Consider the following 26,268-nt stretch of genomic DNA (forward strand, 5'->3'; position numbering starts at 1 on the left):
GTCTTGAAGGGGGAATCAAAAGGGCTGCTTGGATGACAGTGAAGTTGGGCCGAGGCAGTGGAAGTGGCAGAATAATGGGGTCACTGGGTATGTTGGCAATGGTGAGAGGCCTTCCATGAGTATTGAAAGTAGGGCTGGTAGGTGGATCAGAGATGGGGGTGGAAAGACGGTCTCTGCTGTCAGTAGGTCGGAGCCAGGGTGTAAATGCTGAGTGAACGTACGGTGGCATGGGAATTCTTTAAAAGAGTGGAAGGATTTGTCCATACTGTGGCTGAAAAGCTTGTGGTTGTCAAAGGAGAGGTCCTCAAGGGTTGTCTGGACCTCTTTAAGGAAGCTGGAGGGCTGGAGTCAAGAATTCCGGCGGAGAACGACAGCAGTTGCCAGAGCGTAGGATGCAGTGTCAAGGGCATTGACTTGCAGCCTGAAGGGCCACCTTGGCGATGAGCTTACCCTCATCAAGTAACACCTGCAAGTCCTGCTGTTTGTCCACCAGAAGGGCTGGAACTCCGCTAGCTTAGAATAGGATAGGAAATCATATTTTGCCAAGATAGCTGGTAATTGACAGGGAAGTAAATCTTGCACCCCAAAAAGTCCAACTTCTTTGCCACCCAGACTGGAGGAGTGGCCTTGAGGTGTTGCTGTCGGGCATGCTCAGTCGCTGCACGGACCACAAGCGAACTGGGAGGGGGATGAGTGAATAGGAAATCCATACCTTTAGATAAGAGGAAGTAGCGGCATTCAGCGTGCTTCAGGGTGGGAACACAGGAAGCCGGGGTGTGTCAGACTGCCTGGGCTGGGTAGAGGATGGCCTCATGTATCAGGAGAGCAGTCCGGGAGGGCCCTGACCTTGGGTGGCACGTGATTCCTCCATTTGGGGAGGCTGGATGTGCGCGGACCATGGCCCCAGACCATGGCCCTGCACCGAGGCCTACCCCTGCTTGGCCCCCTCCCTCTGAAGCCATGCCCACACTCCACCACCGGCCCTATATGGCCCCTTCTCCCAAGGCCCCCCGCTGACCTCTCACACCTCTTTGCCTGCCCGCCCCCCCGATCTCCCCACCTGCCCGGCCACTCACCATTTGCACATGCCTCTTCACCCCCTCCCCCAAAGCCCCCATGAGGCCAGAGAGGGGATGGGAAGATGTGGAGCAAGGATGGGGCCTCGGGGAAAGAGGACAAGTGGACGCAGGTCCTCAGGGTGGAGCACGGGCAGGGCCACGACCCTTATGCCCATGGCTATGCTTCTAATGTGCACGGTGTTTCTACGGTTGTAGCGGCACCACGGGTAGTGGCGATGGGAGGGAGGCGGGACTCTCACTAGTAGTCACAGTCACAGTTCCAGTGGATCTGCTGGTCCCGGTTCCAAATGTGCACGTGGGCACATAGCTTCATCCATCAGATACTTGTGGAGGCGGAGTTCTCTTGCTTCCTGAGTGTGAGGCAGGACTGAGTGGCAGATGGAGCAGTGGGCGACGATGTGGACATTGCCAAAGGAATAGAGGCAACGGTGGTGCTTGTCACAGAGAAGGAACGCAGGCATGAAGCACAGTTCTTGAAGCCGGCCTGCCAGGACATAGACCCCAGAAGGGCAGGATGTGTGCACAGGGACACCCCTTGAGGGGAAGAAATCCAACAGCAGAACAAAAAACTAATGACTGTATACAACTAGAAAAAACTGGAAACCTATCCACAGAAGGCAAGAATGGACAAAGAGTTCTACTAGCAAGCTAAGAGCACCGAGGAACAGGGGTGCTGACCCTGGTCATGCGGCGGTAAGAGGGAACTGGAGTGGCGTCAACCCACATAGCCCCTTAAAGCCTCAGACACACCACGCAGCCGACACAAGTGCGAGTCAATGGACACTACTGTGAACAAGTTCTGGTTCTGAAACATGGGACGCATGCACACCCACATCTGGAATCCATACAGGGACCATCACTCAAAGAAGAACGAAGAGTTACAGTACCTGTGTTGGTCGCAGTATATTAGCAAGATAAGGTGGGAGAGGTAATATCTTTTATCATACCAACTTCTGTTGGTGAGAGAAGCAGCTTTCAAGCAACAGAGCTCTTCTTCACATTACAATATATGATGAAGATATAAAGGATGCAAGAAACAGCTTTATATGATACATTTCTTGCACAAATGATCTCATGGTTGCTTGGCCCTTAGATTCCAGTGAAGTTACCATTTGTTAAAAGAGCTAAAGCCATCCAAACACAATCTGTCTAAGTACCAACACTCAGAGACGGTCCATAAATATCAAATGTGTTTGTGGAGGCCCATGTCTCCAGTGGGAAAAACTGTATAGCACCCATCCTAAGCTTATGTTGGTGAAGAGGCTATGCCATCAATAATTAAAGTTCTGTACTGGTGTAATTTTAAAAAAGATGCTAGAGGAGTTATATTTTTGTCCCTGCAAAATAGGTTTTATAGATACCTGAGGGTAAAGGTGAAAAGATGCACCATCCAATCTAATTCTGAACAACGCAGATACATGGCTTTCAGAACCTTCCATGGGAAACTTGTACATACAATCTTTTGTGATTTGGTTCATTCCTTTCCATAATCCTTCCCTCATCAATCCTATGACCTTAATCGTATATTAAAATGGAATGGAACTCAGAAATTGAACAAAAAACCCACAACCATCAATGTTTGGAAGGCTCTTCACATCAGAAAGTGAATCCACAGAACATTCTGTGGTTGCCACTCTCTTGCTTTACAGCTCACTAATTAAAAGAGAGTTTTCCATGCTATCAGGATTGGGTTTAGTACTGCTTTGTGAACCGGTGCAGTCAGTATTCAAGAGAGCAACTGAATGCTCTGCCTAGAGAAGTATTATAGACGCTGTCACTAGAAGTGTTTAAGAAGAAATTAGGAAAAAACCCTTGAAAAGCAACCATGTAGGGGAAAATCTTGCTCCATGCTACCACTTGGAGTCCAAACCCAGGATATCTTTTCAGCCATCATCATTTATGAGTCCATGATCGTTGCTGATGAGAGAGTGCAAAATGCTGCTACTGCGTCCTCCCCCATCGTCTATATCTTTTAATCTTCAGGAAAAAAAAGTGTGACAGGTTAATCTGTGTGAGACTGATCACGTGACCGTCACCTTCTGAATAGAATCTCAACACCTGTGAGGTGCGTTTTAATGTTAAGAAAACACCACAAGAACCCGTCCATCTAATCACAGTCTCAAACAAACACAATATACAGCTGATTTCTCCTCTGACCTCTTCCCATTGGCAGCAATCTCCCTGAATCTCCTTTTTCCTCTTGTAAATTGGGGGAAGTAATTAATTGAACACAGATGGGCCAGCGCTGCTACTCTGCAGGCAGGGAGCAGTGTTCCTTTTTCTACATGGGGTTTCCTATGTTTTTATATGGTGCCCATCATCACCCAGTGTACTTCCCCCCAAATATCCAGTAAGTTTAGCAGAAGAGAATATTCACTTAGCCTCTCCTCCAACTCCAAAGAGAAAAAAAATGCCCTCAAAGGAAGTTTAAACAACACAATGTACCTGACCAACGCATTCACATTCTGCATGGAATGGAACATATTCCTTTTCTTTGCTGTACATCCCCTGTGCAATATGTGCAGATTTCTCTTTATTATCTTGAAATTGAAGATCAGCAATGTTGTCAAAAAGTTTGGTAAGATGACGGGTCACCTGTTCCCAGACAATATAACAGGTTTAAGAAAATCAACCACCAGACATTTGTTCAGATTTTCTATTTTTAATTCACATTTATCTTTATGTGGATTAAGACAAGTAGGTAAATGAGTATTCTCTCGCTTTTCCCCCCCACCCACCCCAATTGCATACAAGCCTGATTCTACAGGCCTTCAACACACAGAACTTGCATTGATCTTAGCAGGAGTTAAACAGGACAGCAGCACTGGACCAGCATTTTTGTCTTAGGTCTTAAAGATAATCAAGAAATAAAGACCAAATTCTCCATAACATTGTGGAAGCCCTGCGGTTACTCTAAGTTACGCTGGGAGCTAACTTCAGTAGGACGCCACACAGGTGCAGAGCTCTGCCCACAAAGACCGGAATGCAAGATCAGGATCCTAGGCCTATATTTGAATGCTTTTCTTAAGAGACATTCCGTGCTCATGGGAAAAAAGTGCCAGCCTGACAGCCAGGGAGACTGAAGTTCACTGTCCACAAAATAAATGTGGCGTGAGACGTAGTAGTGCAAAAACTTCCTCATTGCCCTGCCCGTATGCCACAATCCTAGCATGAGTGGGCAATTCAGTGGCAGTGGTCTCTCTACTGGAATGTGCAGTTTTAAAGATGATACAGGTCCATAAGATTTAGTTATGTAAGGAAGCTATGAGAATTTATGATTGTATTTTTTAAAAGATCATTATTTGAGTCTCATGAGTCCTTTATTCTTTGGTAAAGTATTATTTCTTGCTTTAGGCATCATATCCCTTCTAAATATGCTGCACCTAAGGCACAGAAATAATTCTGATACCCTGAGAATTAATGGCTGCAGCAGGAATGGTCACTACTGGGATGCCATCTGGCTTGTAGATAAGGTGATGTAAAGCTTCTGAATAATATTCAAGTGCAGATGCTTCAATATAAATGAGCCTTTAGCTGTCACACAACCTGGCAGATTACTGTTTGAGGGGAGCAAACAGAGTCATGGTTACAAAAACATTCCAAGTACAATAGTCAGAAGCTCAATCAGGGACAATATAACAAACACCATAGATCTTTCAGCGCTACTTGTCATTGTTACAAGTGGCATGCCTGAGATTTGATCTCTAACAAATGCTGGGCCACAAGCAGGATGGACTTGATGATCTCATAGGACTTTTCCATCTTTGACTTTCTATGAGATATTGTGCACATGCCATCTGTAATATTTCCTGTAAGAGAAGGCACACTACTTGAAACACTTCCTCCCTTGAAGATTGTTTCATTTCTTCCTGTAGGATGCTGTCTAGTAGATAGCCAGCTCAGGCTAGAGCAATAGGGTGTATGTAAATATCAAAGAAATGCTAAAAGGTCATTGTGTGTTCAAGCCAATTCATTTGTTAGAATAAATCAAAAGGAGATTTGATTGTATTGTTTTTGCCTATCTGTATTCTGTTGTCTGTTATCACATTAATGTAACTACATGTAAAGTATATCCTGTAATTAGGTAATCCTAGATCAAAGAAAAAACAACGAGAATTTTGTGGCACCTTAGAGACTAACAAATTTATGTGGGTTTTAGCCCATGAAAGCTTATGCCCAAATAAATTTGTTAGTCTCTAAGGTGCCACAAGGACTCCTCGTTGTTGATACAGACTAACATGGCAACCCCTCTGAAACCTAGATCAAAAGGTGCATTAGTATTAGGATGAGAATTTACTTAATGTGTAAAACTTCATGAAAACTAATGAAAGATTGTTTGGACTGCTGTAAATAAATACGCTGATGTGCAACCCAATTACTGATACATACATAAAAAGAATTGGTGCCTTGGAACTGTAAATGAAGAAGCATGCTAATTTCAAAGCATGGGCCATTGTGTTCGACAATGGGAAATCCACAGACATAGTCTGGGTTTAGTCAACAGAAAGGAAAAACCCATGCTGTGATGGAGACATTAGCCAGATTGCTTTCTGGGGAAGGCAGCTATACAAGTGATCCTCAAAAAGAAAAGGAGTACTTGTGGCAGCTTGGAGACTAACAAATGTATTTGAGCATAAGCTTTCGTGAGCTACAGCTCACTTCATCGGATGTAGCTCACGAAAACTTATGCTCAGATACATTTGTTAGTCTCTAAGGTGCCACAAGTACTCCTTTTCTTTTTGCGGATACAGACTAACACAGCTGCTACTCTGAAACAAGTGATCCTTTATCTCTGGACTGATGGATTCTGACATGGTGGAATACTGAGTGATTGGACAGAGATCCCTAGAGCTATTCTGTAGGTAACCCTGAGAGACTTATGAAAAACTAGCAGATTCCAAAATAATAGCAGAGATTTAGTACTTACAAACTTTGACTCACTTGTTAATGTATTTTACCTGCTTTAACCTCTCAATAACTCATTTCTTTTTCTTAGCTAATAAACCTTTAGTTAGTTTACTAAAGAAATTGGCTGTCAGCATTATCTTAGATGTAAGATCCAGAGCATCCATTGACCTGGGGTAAGTGACCAACCCTTTGTGGTTGGGAGTAACTTAATGCAAGGTGATTTTTGGTTTTAATAACTCTTCATCACAAAGTCCAGTTTGTCTGGGTAGTAAAGAGAGGCTGGAGAGCCTAAGAGGACTGTCTGTGGCTCCTTGGTGAGACTAATATAGTAATCCAGAGCACACATTTGTTACTGGGTTAGTGAAATTCCACCAATTTGGAGTGTCTTCCCTGTTTTCTGACAGTCTGACCTAAGATTGGCACTCTCTGTTGTAAGCCATACCAGAAAACGTGACACCCTGTTTAAGCACTTACAATTTTTCCCCACAAAAAACAAAGAAACAAGCAGTGACTGTATTATTTACAAATATTTATGTTTTGTTTACAGTGAAATCATACTTTAAAGGAGCAAGCAGCCATATATATTCACCTCACAATTAATACTGCAAAGGGTTTCTTTGGACATAATGAAATTGCAAAACTGTGCAAGCAATATTACCTGTCTTGGCTGTGTTCCTTTTGAGAGGATGTCAAGTAAATCAGCTGAAGAAACAAAATAGAACCGAGGAAAAGCTAAGCGTTTGGTTTCTAAATACTCAGCAAGAGCTTTTTCACAAAGAGAAAGCCTGAAAATAAAAAGAAAATGTTACTGACATTTACATTTCAGAATTGTATGATAAAAAGGGAAATTTCCTTTTATGAAGTTGCAAAATAAGAATTAAGTTGTGGGTATTTAAAAGTGGATAGATTTGGTGGTATAAACCACCAAAGACCCTGAAGAAGCCATTATAGAAACACTCCAAAGACTTCTCAGGGAGGAATGGGGTGGGAAAGAGGTCATTTGTAGAAAGGAAACTAGATAAGTTTTCTATATTGGTTCAGGAGCAATTAGTAGAGAGACAGAGATAAGCAGGGAATAATAAGATTTCCTCTTATTTTTTTAGGGCAAGTATGGTGAAACGGTTCAGGGAGCACCCTTCTACTGAAGGATACCTCGACCAAGGAATGAAAGCCAAATCTGTAGTGCTGTATAAAAGTAGCAATTGATGATCAGGTGGCAGCTTTACAGATTTCCCTCTATGGAAATTCTCAGACATTATGCTGCCTGACTGAACCAGGACATGCTCCTTTTTCAGGTGATCCTGAAAGTCCCAAAGAGCCAAGCTGCATGGAGGCAGGTACCAGCAAAGTCCATGGGGGCACACTGTTTTGGGTAAGTGGATGTCTCCCTCCAGCTTATTTCCCTAAAGCGTCCAACTTGAAGGAGTACAGGGTGGGGACAGATACCCTATTGTTGATCAGGGAGGTGAAAATTTTGGGTGGAGGTGGTCTGTTAACCTCAACCAGCAACTAAATCCGGGGAAAGGGAAGTGGCTGCTACTCTGAAGATGTAATACAAGTTTCTCTTTTCTTATAATGTGAGTAGTGGCATATGTTGCCACTGACCGGGGCAGCGAGGCTCTGGACAGCTGCTCAAGTCTCAGGCTGCTTTGAAAAACAACAACAACAAAAAAACCCCTTGCTTAGGCTAGTGGTTCTCAACCAGGAGTCCAGGGCCCCCTAGGGGACCATGAGCAGGTTTCAGGGGGCCTGCCAAGCACGGAGGGCATTAGACCTTCAAGAGCAGTGGTTCTCAAAATTAGGGCCACCGCTTGTTCAGGGAAAGCCCCTAGCAGGCCGGGCCGGTTTGTTTACCTGCTGTGTCTGCAGGTTTGGCCGATCGCAGCTCCCACTGGCCATGGTTCGCCTCTCCAGGCCAATGGGGGCTGCGGGAAGCGGCGCAGGCCGAAGGATGTGCTGGCCGCCCTTCCTGCAGCCCACACTGGCCTGGAACGGCAAACCACGGCCAGCGGGAGCCGCGATCGGCCGAACCTGCGGACGTGGAAGGTAAACAAACTGACCTGGCCTGCCAGGGGCTTTCCCTGAACAAGCAGCGGCCCTAGTTTGAGAACCACTGATCTAGGGCCCAGGGCAGAAAGCCAAAGCCCCACTGCAAGGGACTGCAGCCCAGGACCATGAGCTCCACCACCCAAGGCTGAAGCTGAAGCCTGAGCAACTTAGCTTTGTGGTGCCCCTGTGATGTGGGACCTGAGCAACTGCCTTGCTTCCTATCTCTTAATGCCGGCCCTGGCTTTTATATGCAGAAAAACAGTTGTTGTGACTGATGTGGAGTTTTTATTGCTTGTTGGGGGAGGGGGAGGACTCAAAGAAAAAGGTTGAGAACCCCTGGTTTAGGCTATGCAGAAAAAGCAGCCCACCTCTTCCACTGGCTTGTTATCAGTGCTAGCCACAACGGTACCACCAGACCAGCAGCTAATCATTTTGGCCTCCCAAAATGCATCCCTATAATCAAAGCAAGTTTTCACTGCTCCCCCTGGGTTGGAACCTTTAATGGAGGAGCAAGATTAAAGACATACCTAGTGACATGCTCCATGGTGGATACTGTCCACTATCTCCAGCCCTAAGCATTATTTTAGAGAGAGACAGAGAGAGAGAGAGAAAAAAAAAGAAATCTCCCAGTCCCTCAGATCCAACCAGGAAGAGATGGGTGGGGGATATGAAATTTGACCTAAATTAAACTATTTAAAAAACAAACTGACAAAAAATTGGTAAGTTTATACAATCTAAACCATCAATATTTAAAAAGTGCCTCAAATGGTAAGCTCTCTTTTTAAAGTGTCAGAGTGTCACCTGAAGAAGGGAAGAAACTATAGATAAAATATCAGCCAGACAGCATAAGGAAACGATTGGGATCTAAAGTAAGGGCCAGTCTATACTAGAAGTGCTACATCAGCACAGCTGCAATGATACAGCTTCTGGTGAAGATGCTCTAAGCAAACAGGAGAGCGCTCTCCCGTCAGCATAATTACTTCACCTCCATGAAAGGTGGAAACTCTGTCGGCAGAAGAGCGTCTCCTACTGACATAGCACTAGTTTGGACAGCGCTTAGGTCCCTGTAACTTGCATCGCTCATGGGGGTGGCTTTTTCACATCCCATAGGGATGTAAGTTATATTGACTTAAGCCCTAAGTCTTCAAAGACAGTACGTTGCTGTCAACCTGCACAAAAGAAACAAACACACAGGGCAGCCTCCCAGCATTCCTTTACTGATTGTTCCTGACCTACACATTTGAACATATTCAAAATTATAGCTTCAATTTTACCTGTGTTGCAGACTTTCAAGTTTTTCATATAGATTTGGTTTGGTTGCTGCTTCTAGCACATTTTTTGTATTCGCTGTCTCAGTCATTAATTCCTGTGTGAAAGTGAAGAGGTGTTAATTCAAACCAAGAAATTCCTTCATATACCATTTGCTAAAATGAGTTAATAAAGGTGCGCAAGAGTTGGAGAGAATGGTACTAATTAGTTTATTTCTGGTTCCATTTTTATAACTATTTATTTAGTTTTATAGCTTTTTAAATTGAAGGTAAAAGCATTAAATAAATGTAGAAATACACTACAAGTCAATTGTGCCTGTGGAAAGAAACTTCTGCTGCACTTTCATGATCACTTTCACGTGATCCCTTCTAACAAAAAGAGTGACAAACAGTAGCAGAAAAGTGTTAACTCCCATCATGTTTCTTTGCTTGGACTGAAATATAAATGACCTGATTCTCCACTGCCTTGGATTTTATGTGGTCATTCACATCTACACAAAAAGGCTGAGAAGTGAGCATAAAATACTACAAAATCAGAATGGCAGTGTTTTACAACTCCTTTGCACTGGCATAAATGACTACACAAGATTCAGAGCTACAGAGAATCAAGCCCAAAAGATTCAGATCTCAGTTAAACCAAGATGCATCCATTAGATAAGAAAACTAATTCTAAAAGTCTTTTCTCGTTACAATTTGTCCAGCACTGAGCTACTGGAAATATTTGCGATCATCCTATACTATGGACTGGATTATGTCCCTGCCTATATAACCATAAGGGGGAGAAAACTCCTCACACCTTAGATCCAGGTTTATAGGGACAAACAGGTGCTGTATACGTGCTCTATTCCGTCACCCAAACCAGTGGATGGGATGGGGCAGAGGTTGGGTGGAGCATTAATTTCTTCCTCCATACTTAAACATGTGGGTATTATCTGATAAGGACCAGTAGCAGATCACTACCCCCTAAAGCAGCGTGGAAGTCTATCTGAGCCCTGGCCTGCACTCAAAATTTATATCAACATAGTTATGTTGGTCAGGGGTGTGCAAAAGATTACCCCCCACCTCCCATCAATGGAGCTTATTCTGACAAAACCCCAAGTGTGGCTCCAGCTATCCCGACTGAAGAAGGCTCCTGTCAGCCTAGCTACTGTCAGTCAGGGAAGTAGCGTTCCTATGCGGGATAGATCTCCTCCTTCTATATGATTCATCTACACAAAAGGGCTATTTTGGCATAGAAGTTGTAGTATAGATATAGCCTGAAACAGGATTCTTCTCCCCTGTGCTGATCCTGGTGTGCTGCTCCTTAGCATAAAGGTTTTTTGCACTGTTATATTTGGTTTTCTTCTTATTCATTATTAATGAAGTCTAATTATCCACACATCATAATTAAAATACCAATAATATTTTATGATGTGTATTTAAGATAATGGACACTCTACTTTTCCTAAAATAAAAAGACAAGAGGAACCATTTTACTGTATTACGATAAATTATGTCCTACTAACTTTGAAGTCTACATCAACTTCATCAAATCTTTTAGCGTCTTCAGGCAGCTGGGTTCTGATATCTTCAGAGCCAAGGAAGATGCTTTCTTGATGAGACCATGTGCGTTGAACTTCCATCCAAATGACAATGACTGAGTCTGCCACATTCAATGTCCTTTGCCAGCTTGTGACTTGTTCAATGAAATATTCTACATACTTACTTTGCAGAATTGTTTGCAACTGAACCTAGAAAAACAGAAGGAGAGCAGCAAAAAAGTGGTAATCAGAATAACTTATCAAGCACAGGAGCCATAGCTAAGAAAACTTTTACAAATGCTCTTGCAACTTATTATTATTGTATATCAGAGCATAAGACATTTTCTAGCCTTGCAAACGGACAACATATTATTAAATGATTTCAAAGAATCTACGAAAATATAAGACCAAGGAGCTGTAATTTTGCTAACTCCTACACAGAGACAGAAATTTTCCTTAAGATATATATAGTTAAACAGCATACATATAATTTTATAGACTAACATCTGGGGCAAATAGGATTCACTGTAAATAAACATTCTAGAAAAAGTTGTGAGTTTAAACTATTAAAAATGCATCAGGAATAACAAGAATACATGTACTGGTAATATTAATACACCAAAGTCTTACCTGGTTGTTCTCTAAAGTTTCAAAAAGCTGTTCATCAGATTTTAATAATGGAGTTCTGGTTCTGTGATGCTCTTCATAGCAGAACTCCATGTTAGCCCATGTTTGGCTGATCTCTGTAAGAATCTGGTTAAAAACGGTAGAGGTAACACTTTTATATACAGTACTTAAGTTTGATGCCTCAGGTTGCAAAACAAAACTGTTCTATTTCAAAAAGCAGTATTTGTAAAATACACCGCATGCAAAGCAATTAAACACTCTTTCATCTACTGCCATTCACCACATATCCCTTTCCAACTAGGTCACATGAAACTATGTGTGTCAGTCATAAAGAAATTTATGGCTAAGTTTTGTCCATGTTCATGAGTAAATTAATATGAAGGATTGTCATGCCAGAGGATAACAGAAAGAGAAATGGGATTAACCCACCTTCTCAGTGCTCAGCTCTTTCACTGCTTTGTCAACAATGCTTCGCACTTCATCTTCCACCTTATGCAGCTGTAGTCCCAGCAAGTCTGCTAATGTTGTGCCTTCAGTTATTGACAATCTGACCTGTAAAATAAACAAAATCTTTGTACAAAATATGCCTTGTGAGGTATCATTTCAAAACCAATACCTTGCTGGTCAATATCATGGTGAAGTGTGTGTAGCAACATTATATGTAAAATTATGAACATAAGCTGAAACCATGATTGAAATGTGTTTACCAGACAAGTCTGGGGAGCAGGTAAACATGTTTCTCAAAGACAAAGGACAAGCTGACGCATCCAGCCAGATGTCATCAAAGCTTGTTGGGCCATCACCTTCAAGTGGCCATTCTTTAGCAAGAAAGGGTGGCCGGAGCAAAGAAATCTGCATCTTAGCAAACAACAGCCTGGAACCTTTTTCACCACCAGACCCCTTGTCTCCATCCTCACAGTGGGAATGAACGTAATCTAGGGGTAACCTTCAGGAAAATGCATCATCAAAAGGAGACAGAACTGAAAGAGTGATGGGCAAAGACACCCCAAGTTCTCTCTCCCTATCCATCTGTCACCCTTGCACCTAAGACAACAAAAGAAGCAAGCCTGTGTGAGCAGATCCTGGCCTGAGAATTTGGTCAGCAATGGTACTGGAAACATGGGAAGAGATTTCAACTTGAGCCAAGGCTAGCTTGTTAAGTTTACTAGGAAGCTTCCTTTCTCTTGTAACCATTTCTGACTTTAATTCCTTATACTTGTACTCCCTTAAAATCTATCTCCTTATAGCTAAATTAACTTGTTTTATTCTTTAATCAAAACTAACCCAGCATTGTGAGCTGTATGAGTAACTCCATTTAGGGTAGCAAACTGTTGTATATTGATTCCCTTAGAGGAGCAAGGGACTTAATATACTGGACTGCCCAGGAGAGGGCTCGACAGCGCAGAACACATGTTTTGGGGAGAAATCATGGGATTGTGTTGAGGTCACCCTACAAGTGGTAACCAAGACTAGTGGAAACCAGAGTGTGATGGACATGTGGCTGCCAGGCTGCAGCTATGCACAGACTCAGGTGTTACCTGCATGCTGGAAGGCTGTCTGTGAGAAGCCCAGGTGGGAGCTACTGTAGCAAAGCCTTGGGAGATACCAAAGTTCGCAGGGCAGGGGTGACACAGCCACTCACGAGTCTGGATTGCACCCTGGAATGTCATAGATTCCCACTGTGCTTTTGTATTGCTCCATCAACTGTACTGGAAATAAGATTATCTCATCTGGAAATACCTGCCCAACATGGACACATATTCCCTAGTGGAGTATGGCTGAAGCAGGCTTTTAATGTAAGGTAATCTCAAAAACTTCTCCTTATATAGATGTTAGGAAAATTAGAGATCTGTAAAGTCTAAGATTTAAGCAAGGCTTTTATAGTGTTTAAAACGTGGTGCAATTCTCAACGTAGTACTATATCAAGAAGTATAGAGAAACAGCACCTATGCTGAGGTTTTATAGAATCCGATTTAAGTGTCCTCAGGAGTCAATATCCTCACACTAGCCACAGCTATAGTCCTCTCGTGACTATTTTCACCATTGAACTCAGTGCATAGATACTGTTTGAGTGAACTGGCAGGAATCCGAGCGCCAGTCCTCAAGTCAATGGTAGTACTTATAGTGCATAGATGCCAGCACATGAGTAAATCTTTTCAGGATTGGACACAAAAGCTATGTCTACACCGCCCCACAGTTCAGAAGCGTGAATAGCAGTGAGCACCAATGTGCTGCATTGGAACTTCCCTGTGTGGATGCATCAAATACTCTGTAAATTATATTTTCCCTTCCCCGTATTGTCACTTCTCCTCCTCTTTTGGTTAGTACAATTCTTTCATGAACTCAAAACCCTCTTTATTTAATATTCCAGTTGTCTTGATTTAGCCAAATCTGTCACCTCAACCAAAACATACTTTGCCCTCATCGTCTATGTTTCTAATTCAGAAGTCATGTCATGCATACTCAGAATTAGAGCTAAATTGAAAAATTACTACATTTAAAAATTTTCCTCCAAAAATGGCCTTTTATTGAAGTTGAAATGTTTTGTTTTTCAGTTTTCTATTTTTTCCTTTTAAAAAATAGCTGAAAATTCTATAAAAATTCATGACAAATTACAATCCCCAACCCAAAAAGTTGGTCCATTTGAATTCTACTTTTTTTTGTGAAATTCCTTTTTCAACCAGCTCTATTCCCAAACATTTATGTAAAATGAACAACCCTTTTCCTATACCAGCTTCCCTCTTTGTCTTATCCAGCATCAGCCCCACAATCCACCCTCCTGTTCTTTCAGCCTTTGCTATGAAAAGGTTGTGTGCGTCTTCTAAATAAATAAATAAATAAACCTCATTTGCATCCTTCTCTCTCTCTGGCATTCTTCACTTCATCAGTGGCTCCATCACAACCTTAAAACATTTCATCCACATTACTATTAGCTTGTTTTTAACAATAATTATTAGCAGTATTTTAATCCTGCCAGAATGCTGTGGGACACTGGTCCCATACTTATTCTGAGAGCTGGAAAGGCATGTTACGGCACCTCCCATGTTTGTGTTCTGGGGCTTCTTGAATGCAGCACTCAGCTGCTGTTTATTTGTAAATATTTATAACAGCCTCCATCAGGATTGGGCTCCATTTACTGGGCACGGTACACACAGAAAAGAGATCATCCCTTCCCGTAATCAAACCCTCCCTTCAAATCTAGTTGGCAACCCTTTTACTAAGCAAGCCAGGTTTGACTTCAGAAGATTGGATTATTCCTTTTGTTCTTGTACAAACTGCGAAGTCACCTCTCAACACAGAAGGGATCTAGGAATCCAAAACCTTCCTTTCTGCACCAGCAGGATATGCTCTGATCCTGGAAACCAATCATCTCCTTTCATTCCTGGCACCACTAGCTTAATTACACACTGGGTGCCACCAAGTACCACTATACTGATGGCATGAGAAAGCATTGTTTGTTGCTGGATACTTACACCTGTTGCATTCATGAGTTGGTGCCAATGTCTCTCTCTTATTGCAGGATTCTGCAATTCTGATACTGCCCTCAGTGATGTCATTAGGTTCTTCACTGTTAACTCCAGACCTATGTATACATCCCAGGAGTGAATTTCCTTGTCCAATGAACACACTTCCTAAGAAACAGGATAAAAATAATGGTCATGGTTACGTGCTACTATCATAAAGTCACCATTCATCTTGCTGATAGTGTTTAAAAAAAATTCTTTCCAAAACATCTCTTCTTACTTCTGGGGGGAATTGTGCCAAAAATTCTGCAACAAAAGGTTTAAATTCTGTGCATAACATTTGCAAATTCTGCATATTTTATTTGTCAAAATAACACAATATAATCACACCAGTTTCAAATATTTTTGGTCATTTATTTCAAAATACCTGTCAGCAAGTACATCTGTAACAATACAGACAACAAAAAAGATTGAGGAAATGTTTTTGACATATAGTTTCCTTACTAGGCATATTAATACAGAACTCTGAGTAATAATTCATTTAAACTACAATACAGAACCGTATTTCCCGCACCCCTCAGAAGCAGTGCAAAGGCTTGGGGGAGTCAGGGGTAATGGAGGAACTGAGGGAGAGGAAAGTAATTGCTGGGAAGAAGCCTGGGTGTGAACTTGGAGGGTTGTTGGGTATGGGTGGGAAAAGTATGGAACAGGGTTTTTTGGGGGAGCGGGGAGGGATTGTTAGGGAACTTCTCCCATGCAGACCCTGGCTGACCCCTAGCCTCTCCCATTCAGTCAATGAATGTGTCCCTGCACCCCGTGTCCCACTCCCCCCATCCCCGTGCCTCCACTCCCATTCACCCCCAGGCTGCCCTCCCCCATTAGCCCTTATGAGCCTGTGTGTTACCCCTCCCCCAAGCAGCTCCACTTTTTCTGGTCTCCCCATAGCCCCTGTCTCATGACCTGGCCAGACAGGCACTGTGAAGAAGGCAGGCTCCTTCTTTTCCCTAGCTGGCCGGGAGCTGCTGCTCTGGTCTATTGCCACAGTGCCCTCTGGTGGGCAAAAGGCAGAACTGCAGCAACTTTTAGCAAAAGTTTTTTCTGCGCAAAAAACGTTAATTAATGAGCTGCACATATTTTTATGTGCACACGCAGTGGCACAGAATTCCCCCAAGAGTATCTTCGGTACATAAATATGGGAGTCTTAACTATGACAAGAGTAGGGATGGTTTTAGTTGGGTCATTGGTCATGTTGTTACTTGTACTGTTTTATTGAAAAAGTTTGTAGATTAACCTAGATCTCTGGATGAACCAGTTTTAAATAAACTGAAAATAAATAAATGAATATATTTACACAGTGATTATAAAAAGATTCTGATTAAACCAGAACCCTCTCCTTTATTATGGCTCTTATGAACTTGGTCTAATATTTTTATAAGTTAGTTTATTGCATGTAAGAAACTACTTCCAACTAGGGGGAATAACTAGGGGGAAATCTTTGGTACATGCAGAGATGTGATGAATGTGACATACATGTAGTGTGTAGCAGTTGTCCGGATTAGAAGGACATTATTTATTTAAAACCATGGTTTAAAATTAAGAGAGATTCACAATGGGCCTGATTCTTCTGTCACTTACACTAGTATAAGTAAGGAGTACCTCCACTGAAGTCCAGTTAATTTGGTGTAAAACCAGTCTGGGGGGGAGGAGGGGGAAGATCCATGTCCACAGAGACCTCTCTTTCACTTTTTCCCTGAACCACTGATATAAGAGAGGGTCCTGCCAATTCTCCTGGTATCTCAGTTCCTGTTTCTGATCCAATCTCCCCATGTTCTATAAAACTATTGCCTTCTCCTTTGTACAACTCCCATCAGGAAACCATTATTAATATTTTAAGGGAAGAAGTTCCATATTTTCAAAAGGTATTCTTCTCTACAAGTGAAAGTCTCCAACAGACTTTCAGTGCTCCTGGACTAGCAAAATCTGTCCAAATACAGAACACAAACACCTGCAAATTCCACTGATCTCTGGGCTAATGGCTTTTATCTGCAGAAGCCCCCACATAGAGCTCCACCTTCTTTATATTTTCCGACTGCCTCAATTCAGAAAAGTGACAGTGAGATTTTACCATATACACTCACAGCATGAGGAACCTAAGCCAGAAGGATAAAAAGGTTTAAAGAAAAAAAAAGTTCCAGAATGTTCAGTTTGGACAAAAGCAACAAATAAACTGAAACATCAGATAGTGGGTGGGGAAAGTGAAAAAGGGGTGGCAGGGAGACAGATAAATTGTAGCAATAGAACCTACCTTGGCAAAGCTTCTGAGCTCTGCATCCATCTGTTCCACATTAATCTGTCTCCACTGGGTTTTAGTCCAATCATCAATGTTGCTCTGAAACAGTAAGTACAGATAAAAGTGTCAACAACAGTCGGTGAAAACAAGCTTCTGCTATATAGTAGATAAATGGATATGATGGGTGGTTCTATCATCCAGTGATAGCCCAAGTTCTTGAAAATGTATCTCTACTTTTCAAGCCTGCACCACCACTGCCAGCCCAGACTGTACCAAATAACCCATTGTCTTCCAGGCTAAAACATGAAACAGGTATTAAAGCCATTTCAAGCTTCAATCTCTGATAATGCCAGTAGAGCCATGTGTGTATATTCATTTATTATACTATACATAGTACTGTATCTACATTTCTAGATATGATACGATATACACACAGAGAGTCCTGAAACTGCCATGAACACTTATCAGACCTGCCAAAAACAAGCAAATCCACACCTCTCCTTTACGATGTTAATGGGGAAAGAAAAAACAGCAAAATCCTGACTGTTTGTTTTAGGAAAAAAATATCCGCTTTCTTGGAGTGAGTAGAATTTTACAAGGCTGATGTAACATGAAGGTGTCAACTGAATGTAAGTGCTTTTCTCTTTAACTTCACAACATAGCCTGTCAGACTTAATGCTGCTTTAATATACAGCATGGATACCACACAAAATACAATATGCAATGTGTTTAGTACAACATAACTCTGCCTTCTCCCTGTTTTACTATCCATTGAGATGGTAAACAAAACGTATACCTTTGTGGTTAGGCTACATATCTTTTACTGCATAACTCATTCTGGACATTGTTTAAAATTTCTGCAGCCACAGGTGAAATATAGTACCAAAAGGAAACAGGGTTGTAGATGTACCCAGCCTCCAGGGTTCCCTGCTAGACTATCAGTGTTTAGTATGTGAACTACAGTAACTGTGATACGACCACTTTTGTCATGGACTCATAGGGTGAAATCCCAGAACCAATGAAATCCATGGAAATTTTGTTATTGAGTTCAATGGTACCAGAATTTCACTGCTAGTGTGAAAGGTGCACAGGGTGGTAGAGATCTGAAGGCAGAGCTAAGGCTGTTGTTTCGGTATCTTAAACTCTTTCTTTCCATACTTTGCATTACATATTTGTTTTAACTCTGCAATTCCTCTACCCTAACGCTGAATTTTCTTGCTTTCTGGATTTTTGGTCTGTCTTTTTTTAAAAAAACAAAAAACAGAACCAAAAACGTCTGTAACAATGTTTCTTTTTATTCCTTAGGTAACTGATATGTATTTACGATCTTCCCGTCAGCTTAAAGTTTTGGGTTGTGGGGGTTTTTTTGTTTTGTTTTTATAATGCAAGCATTTTGAAAGTAGTTAAAATTGAGAATAGCAATATTTTGATCTTCATACTCCTATATACCATCTTTTTATAAATAATTTTTAAAAATTGAAAACAAAAAGTTCCCACATTTACAGCTTAGCTTTTAAAAACTTCCTTTAGAATAAAACTACGAATGCTTCAAGAAACCCTTAAGATAGTGCATTCAGAATAGTTTCTAGAGCTATAATGTGCCTTTAAAAAACAAATAAAACCTCTTACTGTAACATAAATATTAGTATCCCACACTTCCTTGAGCAACCGTATTTCTTTGCGACACTGTTTTATTTGTTTGTAATCTGGAACAACCACTTCAAAAAGATTTGCATATTTCTGCATTTGTAAAATTTCTTCTTCCAATGCCTCAAGCTCTCGATTTTCCTTGGAAGAAAAGAAGACTCATGAATATAAATTACAAAATAGGTCTAGGTAAGTTCAGAATGACAGTCAAATCAGTATATCTGAAAACAAAAGCCTGCAGCAAATATTGTAGAGATGTTACACGTTTCACTTTCAGTCTTTCATATTTCAGAGGACTACAGGGTAGTATACGCAGTTATATTCCATACGTATATACACAAAAACGTAGGGACTACAATGTAGAATTTCACTTAAATGTACCACTGTTGCTTTTGATTTCTTGTAATAAATACACAATTTTGCCTCTCCGGGCAAGTCACTTTTCTCATTATCAGTATAAAGTTGTTCTGTGAACTGAGTAAAAATTAGTACCATTTCAGGGTTTTTTTATATATAAAAAAGTATCACTATGATGCACCATTTGTATGCATTTTGTACTAGATAGTGCAGTATGCTTGCATGTTTCTTCAAAAAGAAGACAGTGTAAAATGCATTCAAAAGTGCATCCCACTAATACTTTTTAAAGGAATATGCAAGTACAGAGTAAAAATAAAAAACAAATGCAATGCGGTTTTGGTAGTGGTTTTAAGAGCTACAGATAGGAATACAGCAGTTAAATCTCAAGCTCTATCAGTTCCATGTCAAATACAAAATGTGCAATTATTTTAATGCATAAACTGAAACTTTAATTTTATACTGAAAGATTTCTAGGAAAATGTGCATTTCTGTTATTTTCCCATTACCTTATCTAGACGTACATATGGATTTTTTGCATCAAAACAAAAGGGAGCTTCCACTCTAAATCTTTCTCTGAATTCTATCTGCTTCCCCTGATGAAAAGAAATACAGGCAATAAATTGTCAATGATCTTATTCTCATCAGAAACAGGTTAGAAAACTGAATTCAGAGTTCAGCTTACATCAAACGAAGCACATTTTTTTCTGATTAGTGTGACCTCAGAAGTCTGAAGAGGAGCAACTTCATGCTTTCTGGATGCAGCAATTTTTTTGGTGGTATTCCATTTTTCAGGCAACTCCTGTTGAACAAGGTAAAATTATCTCATCTGAGACCTTTAAGATTTCACACAGCAGAATAGATCACTTAGAAACCATCTATACATACTGTTGATATCACCTCAAATCTCTCGAATATTCAGAGAACAATTAACTTTCATTATTATTTCACAACTTGGCTCTTTTGGACAAAGAAATTGTGTCGGACATTTTAACAGTAAGTTAGATATGGTAGGGTTTTTTCCTTGCAGTGGCTTGGTAGGACTGATTTTAGTAGCTGCAGCACAATAAGTCAAACTTTTCTAAAAATACAGAATAACTAAAATGCACTTCACTAAGCTATTCCATGTAGATTTCAATATAAATCATATAAAACCTAAGATACGAGGTACTGGGCACCTCTTACGCAGTGACTGGAGCACTCAACTCTCATTGCCTCGACATATCAGAGATTCAGAGGCCATTCAGGGGCTATTATATTGTAATAGTGCAGTCAGGATTAAGGCCCATTGTGCTAGACTTACACAACCACACATGTGAAATCCCTGCCCTGAAAAATTAATCTAATTTGAAATACGATGCAATAAGCAGATAACAAGAAGCAGTAGATGTGGTATATCTTGGACTTTAGTAAGGCTTTTGATGCTATCTCAGATGATGTTCTCATAAACAAATTAGGGAAATACAACCTAGATGGAGCTACTATAAGACGGGTGGAGAACTGGTTGGAAAGACCATTCCCAGAGAGTAATTATCAGTGGTTCACAGTCAAGCTGGAAGGGCAGATCAAGTGGGGTCCTACAGGGATCAGTTCTGGGTCCAGTTCTGTTCAATATCTTCATCAGTTATTTAGATAATGGCCACTTACAAAGTTTGCCGAGGATACCAAGCTGGGAGGGATTACCAGTGCTTTGGAGTATAAGATTAAAATTCAAAATGATCAGACCATTTGTCTAGTTTGTCCAGAAGTAAGTAGGATGAAGTTCAATAAGGACAAATGCAAAAAGTACTCCACTTCAGAAGAAACAATCAGTTGCACACATACAAAATGGAAAAGGGAAGACTGAGTACTGTGGAAAGGGATCTGGGGGTTATAGTGGATCATAAGCTAAATATGAGTCAACAGTGTAATGCTGTTGCAAAAAAAACAAACAAAAAAACATTCTGGGATGTATTAGCAGGACTGTTGTAAGCAAGACACGAGAAGTAATTATTCTGCTCTACTCTGCGCTGATTAGGCCTCAACTGAGTAGTATGTCCAGTTCTGGGCACCACATTTCAGGAAAGATGTGGACAAACTGAAAAAAGTCCAAAGAAGATCAATAAAAATGATTAAAGGTCTAGGAAACATGACCTATGAGGGGAGATTGAAAAAAAAATGTGTTTGTTTAGTCTGGAGAAGAGAAGACTGAAGGGGGACACAATAACAGTTTCCAAGTACATAAAAAGGTTGTTACAAGGAGGGAGAAAAATTGTTCTCTTTAACCTCTGAGGATAGGACAAGAAGCAACGAGCTTAAACTGCAGCAAGGTCAGTTTAGGTTGGCTATTAGGAAAAATTTCCTGTCACGGTGGTTAAGCACTGGAATAAATTGCCTTGGAAGGTTGTAGAATCTGTCATTGGAGATTTTAAAGAGCAGGTTAGACAAACACCTGTCAGCGATGATCTAGATAAAACTTAGTCCTGCCTGGAGTGCAGGAGACTAGACTACAAGACCTCGCAAGATCCCTTCCAGTCCAATGATTAAGTAAGCATAAGAAATTATTGGAAAGGAAGAGGATGAAGTTAACAAGAATAAGATCATATGGTTACATATTTTTGCCGTGTGCACAACTTTAATGGTCCTTAGTCATTTGAAAGTTTTTTCCAGAAGTTATATCCACAAAAATCAGCAATCAAGTCAACAATTGGTTGGTTGATGATTTCCAGACATCACAACAAAAGATCTTGAGAAGTTGGATATGGAGGGTTGAGGGGCAGAGTAGGAAGGGAAGAGTATAACCAACAGTAATTGCCAGAAATGACTCAGTAAGATAATGCAATGATTTGGTAGTCTGTAATGAAAACATTGCAACTGTGAGGCTGGAATCACTGGGTCAAGTGATTAAGTGTCCCTAAAACTCATGCATTCAGCAGAAGCAAATAGGGCAATGAACAATTAACTTCTGTAAATGCAATTAAGACAAGATTAAGTTCTTTTAAAATTTATAAGTTAATTTTCAATTTTTCATGGAAGACCTACACATGAGGAAAATATGAGTTCCAGGTTGCTAATTTTTCACGTTAGTTCCTTCTAGGCAAGAGTTTGTTAGCACACAACCCTTTATAATAAGAAACATACGTTATCTGTAGTTTGACAGCCAGATCAAAGTGGAAAAGAATAATTTGCAACATTTGTGGAGAGGTGGGAAACCCCACTCCAAAAAACAAGGACAGTGCTATGAAAGCTGGTCCGGGCCCTCTCATTGGTGGGTGGATGGGAGGGAAATGAGCAAACAGGAGCTAGGCAGAGAAATGGTAGGCTCAACTTCCTGTGGCAAGCTCTCCTGGGAAGAAAGTACAGCACACAGTGATGTGAGCACCAATTGGCTATGGTAATAGCAGCAGGGACACAAACAGCAGCGAATCAGCTCTGGGCTCAGGGACAAGCCCAAGGCAGCCTAAGCCTGCGGTTCCTCAAGCCTGCATTGCACCGCATGTAGGAATCAGACAGAGCTAAAAGGGAATGAGATGCTTCACTCCGTGACTGAGAGGCTGAAGCTGGTGCAAAAGCTGGATAAGATGTGGCAGCAGCTGGCAGCAGTTTTGTTTGTGCTGAGAGAGAGGGACAGATGAAAGCTGCTATAGAAAAGATCACACAGAAAGCTGCCTAGACTCAGCAAGGAAGCAAAGGTAACCTTTGTCTGGGACTGACACATACTCCTGGGGGAATTCTGCACCAAAAAATTAAAAATTCTGCATGCAATATTATAAAATTCTGCATATTTTATTTGTCAAAATAACAGAATATAATCCCTCTGGTTTCAATTATTTTGGTAATTTATTTAAACTACAATACAATGATGGAGAATGAGAGTGGGGAGCACTGGAGGAAATCCCCAAACCTCCTTGCCTAACGGTAATGTAACTAGGTTTGACCCTTTATTTCTAGTTATTAGTCAACCAATATGCAGCCGTGTGCTCAGTGTTACATCATAGGCAACTGAAGAGCAAGTGAGGGCTGTGGAATCAAACTCACAATTTATATTAGCTACTGAATATCTCCAGAAAGGTCAGTAGCAAACAGTTCATGGAGCACATTCTGATAGGAAATTTTTTTCAGTCCAAAAATGTAGACCATTTCTAATCACAAAATCAACACAAGCATTTATAAGGCTGTACTGTCCTTTACACCACTCTGGCAATGTAAAGGAGCCTTAAAACTTTTACACCTGTTTTATACTCCTCAGGGAATTCACAAAGAGAATAGGAACAATTCACTAAGCAGGCAGGCTGCTAGATTCTGCTCTGCCTGAGGGGACAGTGCTTGTCCCATGCCTACCTCCTCAGTAGCACTGTGAAGCCCTGCCCCTCCATGCTAAGCCTGCTGCAATAGCGAGTGTGTGTGTGTGTGTGTCTCTCTCTCTCTCTCTCTCTCACACACACACACACACTCACACCCCTGCACAGCCCCCCAACCTCAGACACTGATTTACATCTCTACTGGCTGCTCCAGGTGCCCGAACCAACCTGCCTGTGCTGCCGGGGAGGGGCATGTGACTGTTCTGATGGGGAAGCAAAGGGAAACGGCAAGGAGTAATTTTTCTGCAGGGAAGCAAAGAAATCTGCAGGGGACATGAATTCTGTGCACATACAGCGATGTAGAATTCCCCCAAGAATAGACACAGTGACATTGTTGATAAAGTTGAGAGTTTGTTACTGATAAGTGTTTGGAATGCTTTCTAGATGAATTCCCGATTCCCCAATAGGTAGACAGAGGGGATATGCACCCCAAGATGAGTCATGGGTGCTAAGAACTCACTAGTAACAAAGGGGTCCCCCTACTGCATTTCATAAATGCAAGTAAAAATAAATGTGACAAGCCAAATTGAGTTTTGGAAAACAGGATGTGTATTGCCTATGTATTAGCTGCTGATTTCACTATAAACCTTTACAAAAGTAACCTCTCTTTCCAAAAAAAGTTCACGTTGTTCTAGACCATTTTAGAACTCAGAATTTTGTGCATGAAATGCTGTTTTTGCATGGAGATAAGAAATTTAAAATATTTTATGCAAATTCCTTTTTGTCCCAACCTCCCCATCCCCAAATTCAAATTCAAAGTTTTCTAGGCAAGACTGAGATGTTGGTAGGAAGAAGGAAGCTCTTTGGAAAACTTGCCCTCAATAATAGAAATATTATAGTGAAGGCATCTGCCCTAGTTTGCAGTCTTGGAGTCTTTTTATACTCCTCAATGCTATTGGATGCCCAAATTAACATGGTGGCAAAAAGCACCAATTTCAGCAATTGGTCAGAAGATTGCACCTCATGCTAGCAGCCTCAGACCTTGCTACAGCTACCCATGCATATGTAACCTTGAATCTTGATGGTCCTCAAAGCCACACAACTTGAAAAAGTTTCAAATGGTACAAAATGCAATAACCTGCTTAGCAACACAGACCATTATGAGCTCATCACTCCACTGACTCCCCACAGAGTCCACAGTTCAGTGCAAGGTTTCTGTCCTGATATTCCAAGTCTTTCATGGGATTGGCCGTAGGTGCCTGAGAAGTTCCTTCTCCATACGTGATCATAATAGCCATATTTCACTGGAACCATGAAAAGTCCGCTCCTACGGGGCGGCTTGCAAGTGCAGGGGACAGAACTTTCACAGGAGCTGGACCTAGTCTATGGAACTCACAGTGTGAGGTGGCAAAAATAGACTACGGTCCCCATCCTGTTCAGAACTAAATTGCAAACAGTTCTCTGACTTGGTTTTCCCCTCAATAAGGTCTTCACATACAAAGAAAACAAATAAATTTAAAAATTTTTATAAGAGCTACTTTTTCTATGGCTGGGAAGAAAGTGACTGCTATTATAAATTTCTACATGATTGTGAAATGCTCAGATAGAATGGTGAGGGGCCATATACATACATAAGTATGGAGTGTTCTTTTTTATTTTTAATCTTACAATACCTCTAACTGAACATAAACTTGGTCTGACATCTTCTGTCCATAGCTTTCCAACAGTGTAATAGTCTCTTTTAGAGGTTCAAAGAGCTCATCAGTAGATGCCTGTCTGTCTCTTACAGCCAGGAGATGCCCCATGATTTCTACTAGTCCATTATAATCTCTTTCATTCACTTCTTTTTGGAGTCCAGCATCCGTCACTTTTATGAACTCTTCTAAGTCAGTCAGACTATCAAAAGAGAAGAAAATAAGATTTCAACTCTGAAAACCTTTTTTTAAATGAATGTGATCCAATGTACAATGATCTTTAAAATTAATTTCCATTATGGTTACCTACCTTTTTCATTCAGAATATCTTAAAACAGTTTTGGCCTGACTTTTAAAGGTGCTGAGCACCTGCAGCTTAGATTGACAGCAATGAGATTTGCCAGTGCTCAGCAATTTTGAAAGTCAGGTCGTTTACACCTAATTAAAAAGCACTGTTAAAAGTCTATCCCATTATACACAAATATTTTAAACACATTCATCTTTAAGATTGCATATTAGCAGCACAAATTCTGCCTGGATGTACAGTCTGTCAAACTGGGAGGAGCGGTAGATACGCTGGAGGATAGGGACAGGATACAGAGGGACCTAGACAAATTAGAGGATTGGGCCAAAAGAAATCTGATGAGGTTCAACAAGGACAAGTGCAGAGTCCTGCACTTAGGACGGAAGAATCCTATGCACTGCTACAGACTAGGGACAGAGTGGCTAGGCAGCAGTTCTGCAGAAAAGGACCTAGGGGTTACAGTGGATGAGAAGCTGGATACGAGTCAACAGTGTGTCCTTGTTGCCACGAAGGCTAATGGCATTTTGGGCTGTATAAATAGGGGCATTGCCAGCAGATGGAGGGACATGATCATTCCCCTCTATTCGACATTGGTGAGTCCTCATCTGGAATAGTGTGTCCAGTTTTGGGCCCCACACTACAAGAAGGATGTGGAAAAATTGGAAAGAGAGTCCAGTGGAGGGCAACAAAAATGATTAGGAGGCTGGAGCACATGATTTATGAGGAGAGGCTGAGGGAACTGGGATTGTTTAATCTGCAGAAGAGAAGAATGGGGGGGCGGGAT

At 41.3% G+C, this 26,268-nt stretch overlaps 1 protein-coding gene across 1 annotated transcript in view; it reads right to left on the reverse strand.

Annotated features, from left to right (window-relative positions):
- DNAH11 (dynein axonemal heavy chain 11) overlaps positions 1-26,268 on the reverse strand; it is a 299,590-nt gene that overhangs the window by 211,838 nt on the left and 61,484 nt on the right. The window contains exons 18-29 of the mRNA XM_084618686.1: positions 25,160-25,382; positions 19,892-20,008; positions 19,716-19,802; positions 18,835-18,993; positions 17,221-17,304; positions 14,925-15,083; positions 11,881-12,003; positions 11,455-11,577; positions 10,810-11,034; positions 9,311-9,402; positions 6,646-6,772; positions 3,525-3,674 (exon numbers count right to left, since the gene is read on the reverse strand). Coding sequence (XP_084474812.1) covers positions 3,525-3,674; positions 6,646-6,772; positions 9,311-9,402; positions 10,810-11,034; positions 11,455-11,577; positions 11,881-12,003; positions 14,925-15,083; positions 17,221-17,304; positions 18,835-18,993; positions 19,716-19,802; positions 19,892-20,008; positions 25,160-25,382 — 1,669 coding nt within the window. The remainder of the gene's footprint in view (positions 1-3,524; positions 3,675-6,645; positions 6,773-9,310; positions 9,403-10,809; positions 11,035-11,454; positions 11,578-11,880; positions 12,004-14,924; positions 15,084-17,220; positions 17,305-18,834; positions 18,994-19,715; positions 19,803-19,891; positions 20,009-25,159; positions 25,383-26,268) is intronic.

The sequence above is a fragment of the Lepidochelys olivacea genome (assembly GCF_965140295.1).
Source record: "Lepidochelys olivacea isolate rLepOli2 genome assembly, chromosome: 2".
Lineage (NCBI taxonomy): Eukaryota > Metazoa > Chordata > Testudines > Cheloniidae > Lepidochelys > Lepidochelys olivacea.